The sequence below is a fragment of the Tachyglossus aculeatus genome, chromosome 5, assembly GCF_015852505.1.
Source record: "Tachyglossus aculeatus isolate mTacAcu1 chromosome 5, mTacAcu1.pri, whole genome shotgun sequence".
In the NCBI taxonomy this organism is placed as follows: Eukaryota; Metazoa; Chordata; class Mammalia; order Monotremata; family Tachyglossidae; genus Tachyglossus; species Tachyglossus aculeatus.
Window position 1 is genome coordinate 75,096,311 of NC_052070.1, and position 12,974 is coordinate 75,109,284.

A 12,974-nucleotide genomic window follows, 5' to 3' on the forward strand; every position below is an offset into this window, starting at 1 on the left:
AAGAATAGACTGGATGCATGCTAATAATAATAGTAATAATGATGATGGTATTAAGGGCTTACTATGTGTCAAGCATCTTGTAAATGTTCAGTCCAACCTGCATGAAACATTGATGGAAGAAATTGGACTTGAGAGCTACAGCCCCAAATTGTGCATAGAATTGAAGAGAGTGCCTGTTCAACACTGCAATTATGGAGAGGATAGGAGGCCAAGATAATGCTAAGACACAAATCACGACAGAATTCTAGTTTGACAGCTCATATGCCTAAATTTGGCATATGCTGCAGACTGAGAACCAAGCTCATTATTTCTAAAGAGTAACACAGTAGTGTCACCCAAGAATCTTAAGCTATTTCATTAACAAACTTCTTACATTCTTCTGTTGTACTCTGTCACCACATTGGCCGTTTTGTGTAGACAGGAAGAATGAGACAATTTCTCTGAGAAGACTGTCAATGAGATTGCAGGTCTGGACTGTGTATCATACCTAAGGAAAGTTGCCATTCCCTTTCCTGTTTCAGAATTCCCCAGAATTAGGCATCTTGGGACTCCCTTTTAAGAGTGGAGACAGCTTTGTTGTAACTTATCCTGAAGGACAGGTGACAGTAGGAAAGCTCCCTTCCTTTCCTCCTAAAAGGGAACTTTTTTAAAGTGAAGGGATGGAGTTTTGTGAACGGATACTCTATAGGTAAGCTACTGTACTTAGAAGATAGACAAAATAAGTGAGAAAAAAGTATGGAAAGATGGATAGATGAATAGTACTTAAATAGAAGAGCACATAAATTACTCTCTACACAGCTGCTGTGGAAGGCTGTGAGTGTGAAAGGGCTGAGGTGGTAATTGGGAGGAGAATAGAAATAATTGGGGAAAGCTCAGAGGAAGTGGTATTTCAAGAAGAATTTGAAGGTGAGGAGAGGTGGGCTCTAGTGGATTTGAAGGCGGAATGATTTCTAGGTAGGAGGAAGGACATGAACAGATTGGTCAGGGACAGTTGACAGTGAGGCATAGAGGAAAGGTGAGTTTGGTAAGTAAAAGAGTGTGAATTGGGGTGTAGTGGGAGAAGAGTGCAAAAGTAAAAGACAGAGATGGTGGAGTGCCTTAAAGCCAATGTCCAGGAGTTTCTGATCAATGTGGAGAGGAATGATGAAGTATTAATGGTTTTTTAAACACTTGGTACTTATTGTTCCAAATGCTAGGAGGAAACAAAAAAAGTGGATGTGAAAATTAGACATGGTCCCTGGCCTTCAAGAGGCTCCTCTGAGACTAAGAATAAGGGAGGATAAAGGGGACGGGCAACAGGCACATAAGGAGGGATGAAACAATAAAAATACAAAATTACAACATGAAAGTTAAGGACATCTTATAGATAGACATATACAAGATGTCCTTAGCTTTCACGTTGTTTTCGTATTTTTATTGTCATATATATACATATATGTATTTATATAAATAATATACATATGAAAAGAGGAGGATAAAACATTTTGTCCAGAAGAGCAGAGTTTGGGCTTACGGTGGCTCTTTGTGCCAGGTCAGGGATAAAAGCTGCCGCCGTGCACTGCCAGCATGACTCCCAGTGGCTAGCCAGCCACGTGTCTTCCCCAGGGACCAGCACTGACTCTCTGGGCCATTCAGTAGAGTCCATCCCATGCTGTCTTACACATCCTGGGAGGAAACAAAAGCATGAAGTGTCCACAAAACCTTGGTAAGACTGGTTGCTGTGGCTGCAGGTGTGCCTTGGTGTCTGATATTATTCTCCTCTAACCACAGCATCTTACTGATATTGTTTTAATTTTGTATATTTGTCTTTTTTTCAATGTTGCATCATTCCTGAGGTGGCTGTCTCCAGTCCTTCCTTCCCACTTATATTCTTAGATTGTGAGCCTCATGAGGGCCAGGAACCATGTCTAAATCTCACCTGTATATTCTCTTCCAGTCCTTAGTTCAGTGCTCTGCACACAGAAATGCTTAATAAATACTATTACTACTACTATAGCTGACAGATCACCACTCTCCCTATTTTCAAAGCCCTACTAAAATCATATCTCCACCAAGAGGCCTTCCCTGACTAAGCCTTCATTCCCTCTGAGTCACCTTTGCACTTAATCCTGTACCTCTTAAGCAATTTCATACTCACCTCACCCCCAGCCTCACAGCACATATTTACATATTTTATTTACTTCCTTTGCTGTAATTTATTTCAGTGTCTGTCTCCCCACACTAGAGCGTAAGCTCCTTGAAGGCAGGTATCAGGTCTACCAACTCTATTGTATTTTATCAACCAGAATTATTTATTGAGTACTTACTGCTCACAGACCACTGTACTAAGCACTTGGGAGAGCACAAGGCAATAGAGAGCGTAGTCAAGTTCCCTGCTCATAAAGAGCTCTCCCAAGCCCATAGTGCAGTGCTCTGCACACAGTAAGTGATCAATAAATACCACTGACTGAGCTATTGATCGAGTAGGTGGACTTGCAAATGTGTAAGTAGGGGTTTAGTGGGAGAAGAGCAAGGAGAATTTGTTTGCTCCCATGATGTCAACTACCATCTTTATGTGGATGATTCCCAAACCTACTTCTCCAGTCCTGACCTCTCTCCATCTCTCCAGTCTTGCATTTTCTTCTGCTTTCAGGATGTCTCTACTGCCCCACCGACACTTCAAACTTAACCCATCTTTCCATCCAAACTCTATCTTTCCCATCACTGTAGACAACATCACTTTCTCCCCATCTCCCCATCTCAGAAGCCTGTAATTTTGGGATTGCTCTAGACTCATCTGTCTCATTCAACACACATATTTAATCTGCCTCCAATACCTATCAGTTATCATATCCCCCCTTGACTACTGCAGCGACTTCCTCACCGACCTCCCTGACTCCTGTCTCTCCCCACTCCAGTCCTTGCTTCATAATTCTGCCCGGATTATTTTTTAAAAAAAGTTCAGTTCACGTCTCCCCACTCCTAAAATCTTCCAGTGATTACCCATCCACTTCAAACAGAAACTCCGTACCATTGGCTTTAAAGCACTTAATCAGCTAGCCTCTTCCTACATTACCTCAGTGATTTCCTTCTACACCCTACCTAGCCCACACAATTTGCTGTGCCATCCTAATCACTGTACCGTAATCTCATCTGTCTCATGGCCAACCCCTTGCCTAAGTCCTCAGTCTGGCCTGGAATTCTCTCCCCCTTCATATCACTCAATCAATTATATTTATTGAGCACTTACTGTGTGCAGAGCCCTGTACTAAGCATTTGGGAGAGTACAATATAACAGAGTTGGTAGATCTGGAAGACCACCACCCTCTTTACCTTCAAAGCCTTATTAAAATTCACATTTCCTCCAAGAGGCCTTCCCTGAATAACTTCTCATTTTCTCTCCCTTTTGACTTTCTTATGCCCTTGGATTTGTACTATTTAAGCCCTTGTTATTCACTCCAACTTTAGCCTTGCAACGTTTATGTACGTATCTAAAAACTACTGTCTCTCTCCCCCTTTAAACTGTAAGGTCCTACTGGGCAGGGAACATGTCTTCCAGCTCTGCTGTAGTGTACTCTCCCAACTGCTTAATACAGTGCTGTACACACAGTAAGCACTCAATAAATGTCATCGATGATTGATTGGGGTGAGAGCTGATTATTTGCCTTAAAACCAACTGTCAGGAGTTTGCTTCATGTGGAGGGGAATGGGACAATTAGAGGTTTTTATGGAGTGGGGAGATGTACTGAGTGTTTACAAAGATTCGAGCACCAGAGAGAATTATGGACTGGCAAGGGGAATGATTGGAGCTGAGTAAATCAGTAACGTAGGATGCTCAGTTTCCTGGTCTGTAAAACAGGAATAAGAAACCTGCTTTCCCTACCCTTTAGGTGGTAAATTCTGTGTGGCACAGGGACTGTGCCTGATCTGATTATGTTTCATGTCTACCCTAGCTCTTAGCATATAGTAAAGGCTTAATAAATATCTTCATGATAATAAAAGAAAATGTGAGAGTGCAGAAGAGATGAGAGGTTGGTGACAGCAAAATAGATTTGGAAGTCACTAGAGTGCTCAGCTGAAGCCATGAGAATGGTGACCTGTTCTGGAGAGGAGGGTGGAAAAAAAGATGATAATCATAATTGGTACTAGTATCCTATGGGAGAATGGAAATACAGAAGTTTTGAGGGAGAAAAGGTGGATGGAAGTAAGCAGTTGGAACAAAGAATAGCTTTCACCTCTCCTGTTAACCTTGAATTCAACCAATTTTGCAGAGAAATTAAAAAGAAATCCTGTCCCACAAAAATTTCCTCTAGACTATAAGGTTTTCATCATCCCATCCCCCTCTAGCCAGTGGTATAACCATGGTGCTTTTTTAATTCTTGCTTGCTGCTGGATGACTTTTCAAAAGAATATCTGGCCTAATTGCTTTCAGGCCCCATGCCTGCTGGTGTAAGATAATTTTAAGGGCTGAATTAGGCACAAAGGAAGGAGATGGTCTTTAACTTCTTTTATTTTGCATGAAATGAGTATAATTATGGAGAAGCTAAGGCATGAGTTAGGTATATCAGCTTGCACACAGTGGCTTGCTATGCCCAAAATTTTATGAAAATAAATCACAGGTATCCTTAATAATATGGATCCTCAACCATTGTGCGTAATTGGTTTTACTTGAAGAGTAATCAGCCCGATTTTTAAAAAAATGGCTTACATTTTATAGGGGTAGGTGTATTCTTGTAAAGAACTGATAGTCCTCTATGTCTCTATGATTCATAAAAGCACATTTGTTCCCGCTGCAGGACAAGTCTAAATGGTGGAGCAGTGATAGGATTTGATATTGAATGGCCACCCACATACTCCAAAGGAAAACTCGGCAGAGTTGCACTAATTCAGCTGTGTGTTTCAGACAAGAAATGTTACTTGTTTCATATTTCTTCTATGTCAGGTTGGTACCATTATTTTTGTTTTGTTTCATATTTCTTCTATGTCAGGTTGGTACCATTATTATTTTTGTTTCAAGGAGGAAAATATTTCCCTGTCAGATCATATTGTTTCATCTGCTAGAGGCCTTTGTGATTCAACCCAAGAAAAGCGTGTTTTCTGTAATGTATTTTAACTCAGCATACAACTTAATATAATTAATGTGGATGCAAGTCTAAGGGTGTGAAAAATAGCATTGAGGTTCATGAAATAAAGGCTACTTGGAAGAACGATTTTAAACCGTAGTTAATGGGAATGTTAAAATTTGTCGCAGTTTTTCCAAAGGGGCTGAAAATGCTGCTGGAAAATGAAGCAATTAGAAAGGCTGGTGTAGGAATTGAAGGAGATCAGTGGAAACTCTTAAGTGACTTTGAAGTCCAATTGAAAAGCTTTGTGGAACTTGCAGATGTTGCCAATGAAAAGGTAAAAGCATCGTAGGGTTTTTTTTAATTCTTATGACTATTCTTTATTCTTAAGGACCATTTTAGCTATTTGAGTATATTCAGTTTAAGAAATGCTACGTTGGTTGGAAGCCTGAAGACACTCCCAGTGACTTTCAATCATAAAAGCATACAAGTTGCCGTCTTTCTTTAAACAATAACAATAACAATGGTGGTATTTATTAACACTTACTATGTGCCAGGCCGTGTACTAAGCGCTGGGGTGGATACAAACAAATCAGGTTGGACATAGTCCCTGTCCCATGTGGGGCTCACAGTCTCAATCCCCATTTTACAGATGAGGTAACTGAGTCACTGAGAAGTCAAGTGATTTGCCCAAGGTCACACAGCAGACAAGTGGTGGAGCCCAGAACAGAACCCATGACCTTCTGGCTCCCAGGCCAGTGCTTTAATCCACTTTACCATGCTGGTTCTCGGGCTTCTATTTTCCTTTTCAATCTTGGGTCAAACTTTTATTTTATAATTGTTATAATTTTGGACCATAGAAGACAATCATACAAATTTTTTCTCTAGACCTTTAAACTAGAACTTGAGGAGCATTGTGGCTTTATTGAAAGAGCATGGGCCTGGAAGTCGTGGAACTTGGGTTCTAATCCTGTCTCTGCCACTTGCTTGCCGTGTGACCTTGGGCATGTCACTTAACTTCTCTGTGCCTCAGTTTCCTCATCCATAAAATGAGGATTCAATACCACGTCTTCCTCCCCTTCAGACTGTGAGCCCTATGTGGAACAGGTACTGTGTCCGACTTCATTGTCGTCTAAATAAGTGCCTAGTACAGTCCTTGGCGCATAGTGCTTAGTAATAATAATAATAATAATTACAGTATTTGTTTAGCGCCCACTATGTCAGTCACTGTACTTAGCCCTGGGTGGATACAAGCAAATTGGGCTGGACAGTCTCTTGTCCCATGTTGTGCTCACAGTCTCAATCCCCATTTTACAGAAGAGGTAACTGAGTCATTGAGAAGTCAAGTGACTTGCCCAAGGTCACAAAGCAGACAAGTGGCGGAGCCGGGGTTAGAACCCCTGACCTGACTCCAAGGCCCATGCTCTAATCCACTACGCCATGCTGCTTAACAAATACCTTAACATTATTATTATTGCTTAAATATTTTCCAAGGAAATAGAAGGAGTTTTGACTGGGTGGGTGCTGTGGAATGATTTTCTACAAGTAGAAACCACTTATGGTTGCTTACTGTTGACCCAGCTGTCTTCATACACATCATCTCTCTTCACTCTCTATCCCCCGGTTCACATTCTCTACTCCTCCTAAACTTCTAATTCTGCCCCGCTTTCACCTCTTCAATCTCCATCCTTTCACTCCTCCTGTTCCCTAAACTGGAACTGTCTCACTCCTAAACCTGCTTTCCCCACCCCCTCAAAATCCTTCAGCTTTCCCCATCTTCCTAGCTTCTGGGAAGTCCCACCTTCCCTGTTAAAAAAATATGGGAGTAGGAGGAAGAACAAGGATATACCTGGTAACAGCAAGAATAGGAAAGGTGAAATAGATGAATAAGTGAATAATAAGTAGTAACTATAGAATCACACAAGCCATTGATCTAAAATATACAAGAGCCTCGCCAATGGATGTTAGAATGCTGAGTTCTCCAGTAACACAGGGATTGTGTTTTCCAGAACCCTGTGTTAATGAAAACATCCCTTGTAATACTCATTCTGCATCCAGTCCCTCACGCATGCCCACAACTGTTTCTTCTGACACGGCACCAGGCAAATCCAGCAGATGTGCATTGTTGGAAGAACATTCCCTAATTCTGCTCTGATATTCTATCCACAATGCATTGTGAAAATCCATGCTCTAGCAGAACTGTATTTCCCGAGTTAAGGATCTAATTGAACCATTTCATTTATACCATTGTTGGGTCCAACAAAAGAATCCAGTCATGGCTACACAACACAAGAGGTTTATTATTGCAATACTAATACAGATCTGTATGGGTGAGGACAGACAGAGTCTGTTGCCCAAAAGTGGGGTCAACCTCATCATTGAAAGGTGGGAGGAGGTAGTTATAGTCAGTGCTGGGCGTGGTATTCCTTCTTACCATCAATAGAATCCACTTGAGCGTGGCTTCAGTTTTCTTAACTGATGACAGTGGTAGGATGTGGCTAAAGCATGATTTGTAGGAAAACAAGCTAGATTAAATAGAAAATGGAGATTGAAAACAAAATGGAGTAAGACAGGCTAAGAGTTGGTTTCCACACCATATAATCAAAAGTTTCTCCCTCACCATGTCCCAATTATCCTCTTTGAAATAACAGTCATATCATTTAGGAGCAATTTAATGTTATAACTGGTTTGTATCCTGGTGAAAACTTTGAATTTGAAACTTACAGAAAGGGGAATAGGAAATATTTATTACACCTGGGAAGAATAATTCCTGTTTGATGCATTTCTTTTGCCCTGTTCTTAGCTAAAATGTAAAGAGAAATGGAGCCTCAATGGTTTGGTAAAACACCTCTTTAACAAGCAGCTCTTGAAGGACAAGGCCATCCGCTGTAGTAGCTGGGATGAATTTCCACTCACAGAGGACCAGAAATTATATGCTGCTACTGATGCTTACGTATGTATTTTAAAATAATTTGGTATTTATTATGCGCTTTCCATGTGCCAAGCACTGTACTAAGCACTGAGGGAGATATAAAATAAGTAGATTAGACACAGCTTCTGTGCCACAAAGGGCTCACAGTCTAAGTGCTTGAAGACAGGTATCGAACCCCATTTTACAGGAGAGGAAATCGAGACATGGAGGAGTTAAACGATTTACCCAAGGTCCCACAGAAGGCAAGTGGCAGAGCTCAAATTAGAACCCCGGTCCTTGGACTCTTGGCCCTGTGCTTTCTCCCCTAGGTCACGCTGCTATCTCTATCTCCTTTTACTAAAATCCTACTCTTTTAATAAGTTGTTTGAAACCTGTTTGCTCTTTTATTGTTTGAAATATTTTAACTCTGAAGATCCTGGCATATCACCAAAATAATTTCCTCTAAAATTAGATCCAAGTTAATGGAAACACCTTCTTGCCATTTAATTCTCTCAATACCAGGCAACTAGTATTAATCACAGATGGCTGAATTCCAGGAAATATCATTAACATTGAGCCAACAGAATGGCCTGTTCTTTGTGTAAATTTAAATACCAGCATTTCAGGTTTTTTTATAAATAGAAAACATTGTAAGCCTTTCATTGTCAGGTCCTAATTTCCTATTGTTTGATATGCTTGTTAAAACTTCAGATTAAAAATAATTGCAATACATAAGAAAATAAGATTAATGTAAAACCTTTTTAAACACTGCAGTTTGACCACTTATTTTGGCTTGTTGTGGTCAGTGAAGTGTTTTCATTTACAGTGAATTCATTCACAGTGAACAGTTGGTATATCTCTTAACAAATACACTCAGTCCTGCCATAATGTATTTTCACTGCACGTTGGGCTAGGCGTTGTTAGGAAATTAGGGAAGGTTTGTCCTACAATGCGAACAGTGTCAGTGGAATTGTTTTGTGTGCAATTCTGTGATACTGGAAAGAGTTAGTGCTATAGTATGAAGTTTTCTTAGGGTGAAGTTTTGCAAGAACACAACTCTCAGGTTATTAGAACTAGGTTTATTGTTAATCTTTCATTGAGACGTGCTTTTTGTCCCAAAGTTTCTTGGTAAATAAATAAGCCACTTTCGTACTTGACTCGTGTCTCAGGAGTGGAGTGGAGTGGAGACGAGAAGCATCGTGGCTTAGCAGATAGAGCATGGGCCTGGGAGTCAAAAGGACCTTGGTTCTAATCCTGGCTCCACCACATGCCTGCTGTTTGACTTTGGGCAAGTCACTTAACTTCACTGGACCTCAGTTACTTCGTCTGTACATTAGGGATTAAGACTGTGAGCCCCATGAAGGACAGGGACTGTGTCCAACCACATTAATTTGTATCTACGCCAACACTTAGTACAGTGCTCGGCACATAGTGTTTAACGGGTACCATAATAATTATTATTATTATTACCTCTGGCTGGTATCCAAGGGAATAACTTTTATCTTCAGGAAAAATGTTGGTAATTCCCTTTGTTTCTCAATTAGGTGAAGGTCATTAAACCAACTGGCAATTAGGAGGGCTATACTGAAGTGTTAGTTTTCTAAGGCACATTCACTGAGTCCTTCAAAATCATAGTAATAATAATAAAAAATAATAATAATAACTGTGCTATTTTTTAGGCACTTGCTATATGCCAGGCACGTACTAAGCACTAGGTAGCTACAAATAATCAGTTCGGACACAGTTCCTGTCTCCCACATGTGGTTCACAGTCCAAATTTGAGGTAGAAGGGGTATTTAGTCCCCATTTCACTTCAGAATTGGAGAATGGGTGTGTACAGGCCTGGGTTTGCCTAGTCAGGTCCAACAAAAGAATCTAGTCACAGCTACACAGCATAAAGGGCTAATTGCAGTAGTAATACAGGTCCATATGGGTGAGGACAAACAGAGTCTGTTGCCCTAAAAGTGGGTTCAGCTGAAAAATGGTAGAGGTAACTGTAGTCTGTGGTGGACGTGGTATTCCCTCGCACCATCAATGGGATCCAGGCAAGTGTTGGTGTTTTTGATCATGTGATCCAATCAGTCCAATCAAGTGTCAGTGCTCCTGATCATATGATCCATTGGGTCCAACCAAGTGTGGCTGCGGTCTCTGTAACTGACGACAGGGTCGGGGCATGGCTGAAGCATGATTTAGGAAAACAAGTTAGATTACATACAAAATGGAGTCTGAAAGCAAAATGGAGCAGGGCGGTTAAGCGTTGGTTTCCACATCTAACAGCCAAAAAGGGTAGGTTAATGTAATTGGTGGGTTGGGAACAATCAAGACCTTCTAGCCTAGAATTTCCACTCTACTATGTTTGGGGAACATTGGCAATTGGGGAGGAATTTAAGTGAGCTAATCCAGAACTTAATCAAGGTGGAGAGCTTTGGCATTAATTCTTCATCAGATTTACCATGAGTCTTGTCCTGAATCTCAAGGGACTCTACTCACTCTTCACTTGGTAAATTCAGTGTGTCTAAGTGAGACATTTAAGTTCAGTCTAATGCTCCACACAATATCTTGGCATTTCTCAGAGTGGTGTAGGGAGTTAGTGGTCTCGTGTAGCGTTTCACAGTATATGAAACGTTAAGGTCTTTGAATCTGTCTGAGGCTTGTGTACATACAAAACAGATCCCTTTTCTAAATACCTTTATTGTAGTAGGTTTGTAGAATTGACTTTTGTTTCCTTTCTCAGGCTGGCTTCATAATTTACAAAAAATTGGCAACCTTGAGCGGTGCCGAGCAAATGCTGTTCAGTGTAAAAAGAGGTAAGTTGAGGTTTGCAAAATTAAAATAGTGGGAATCTATCTAGTGGGCTTAATATTATTAAACAGACACTCAAGCTATGTACCATCTATTTGCTTCAGGAAAACGGTCAATATAGTAAAATATGTTAGGTTTTAGTTCAATGCTGGGATTCACTATCGTGCATCTCCAGCCAAATTTGAAATGCTATTGTGTGGATTTGCAGTTTTAATGTTATCATTTTCCACGATTTGCCTTCTTGTCATTCTTGAACTAATAACAGGTGTCTGCATTCACATAAACTAGATGGGCCCCCATTAATGTCGGCAGTTTTCATGCAATAATAGTAATAATAATAATACTATAATAATAGTAATAATGATATTTATGTAGCGCTTACTATCCATCAAGCACTGATCGAAGCACTGGGGTAGATACAAGCTAATCAGGTTGGACACAGTTCCTGTCCCACATTGGACTCACGGTCTCATTATCCATTTTACAGTTGAGATAACAGAGGCCCAGAGTAGTTAAGTGACTTGCCTGAGGTCACATAGCAGACAAGTAGCAGTGGCAGGATTAGAACCCAAGTCCTTCTGACTCCCAGGCCTGTACTCTGTCCACTAGGCCATGCTTCTTTCCTGCTTCCCATTCTATGCAGTGAAACCACTCATTGATTGCTGATTGCCAAAGTGAAGTGGAAAAATAAGTCATTTTCTTGTGATATGCCAAGTGCATAGTAATGTCAGTGTATTCTTATTTTTTTTTCTGGTTTCCCAGCTGTTTTATACATTCCTACTTTAGCCATAAATTTTCTCATTTACAATACCTGTGTAAGGGTGAGGGGGGAAAACCTCCAATATTGGGTCCCTACATTTTATCTGAAAGAAGTAATTAAGCCCAACATGTTAGCCTGGTCTGCAGTCCATTCACTGACTCAGAACAGAAATCTCAGACCTAGAGAATTGGTAAAATAAAATGGCAAAATGAACTTGGTAGTGGATCAATTTCGATTAGAACTTGATTGTTTGTAAAGGTGTCATTGACCCTGATTGTTCCAGAGGAGATGTTACCCAGAGACTTAAAGGAGCAATTGACGTCAATGTCTGAAGAGATAATTGATCTGGCTAATCACCTTCCTGTCACTTTTCAAAAACCAGAATGTCCACAGAGGTAAATATTACTTGTACATTTTTTTCTTCTATATCCTTGATATTTCATCATTACCATTCACAGCTATTTAATCAGTCAGTCATATTTATTGAGTGCTTACTGTGTGCACAGCACTGTACTAAGTGCTGGGGAGCATACAGTGCAACAGAATTAGTGAACATGTTCCCTGACCATAACTAAGTTTACAGCTATTATTGAGTGCCTGCTATGTATGGAACACTGAACTCAATGTTTGGAAGGATCCAATAGAAATAAAAGACCTAGTACCTGTCCTTAAGGATCTTATAATCAAATTTCCTTTAGGTAAAGCTTCCTTTGATTGGTGCTCTTCAGGGATATTTGACAGAGCCATTCCAGTATAGCTGTGTATGAGAACATTTGTTCTGAGAACGTTAACTTATGGAGGAATGAAAACTTTGTATCCAGGCAGGAATAATTCATCTTTTCTCAGTTAAAACATCAAAGGGACTTTCCAGCCTACTTTGTAGAATGTTTTATGAAAGTCCTAAACTGAGAGCATAAATTATGTGCCGATAAAATTCATTTCAACACATACACTAGAGGGAGAACAGTAAGATTCATATCCCCTTCCACTCTGAGTAATCGTTTGGAGCCTGTTTGTTCAAATTTGTGCAATATAATTTAACCACCTCTGGTACTCAGAAACTAGAAAGTTGACAGGTGCTTTTTTACTATGTAGTAGCCTCTCTATCCCCCTGGAAGCCTCCGTTACAATTGCAGATACAAACCAACTCATTAAGAGACTAGGATTTCTTTTTGAAAACCATTTAGAAGTGGTGTTCAGATTTAGAATAGGGAATAGATGGTTTGTGACATTTGGCAAAGAGTGTAATACAAATGCAGTGTATTTGTATTATATTTATTGCATAAGTGCTCTTTTTTCTGTTCTGTTGGGCAGTTATTTCTGCACAAACTGTGAAGTAGCTTTGTGGTGAGCCTTCAGCAGCATGAGTTCTTGTGGAATGAGAGATTGCATTGTGGTAATCTAATCTTAAAACATTAACAACAGAGAAATCTCAGAAGGGGTTGGATTAGAAAGAATA

The 12,974-nt window shown here is 40.2% G+C and overlaps 1 protein-coding gene across 4 annotated transcripts in view; it reads left to right on the forward strand.

Annotated features, from left to right (window-relative positions):
• Positions 1 to 12,974, forward strand: part of WRN (WRN RecQ like helicase) — a 115,771-nt gene that overhangs the window by 19,814 nt on the left and 82,983 nt on the right. For 3 of the 4 annotated variants that reach the window (XM_038746693.1, XM_038746692.1, XM_038746691.1), the window contains exons 4-8: positions 4,776 to 4,921; positions 5,231 to 5,379; positions 7,846 to 7,995; positions 10,688 to 10,760; positions 11,799 to 11,910. In XM_038746693.1, coding sequence (XP_038602621.1) covers positions 4,776 to 4,921; positions 5,231 to 5,379; positions 7,846 to 7,995; positions 10,688 to 10,760; positions 11,799 to 11,910 — 630 coding nt within the window. Of the gene's footprint in view, positions 1 to 4,775; positions 4,922 to 5,230; positions 5,380 to 7,845; positions 7,996 to 10,104; positions 10,240 to 10,687; positions 10,761 to 11,798; positions 11,911 to 12,974 lie in introns of those variants that run through there. The other variant, XM_038746694.1, reaches the window with a different exon arrangement.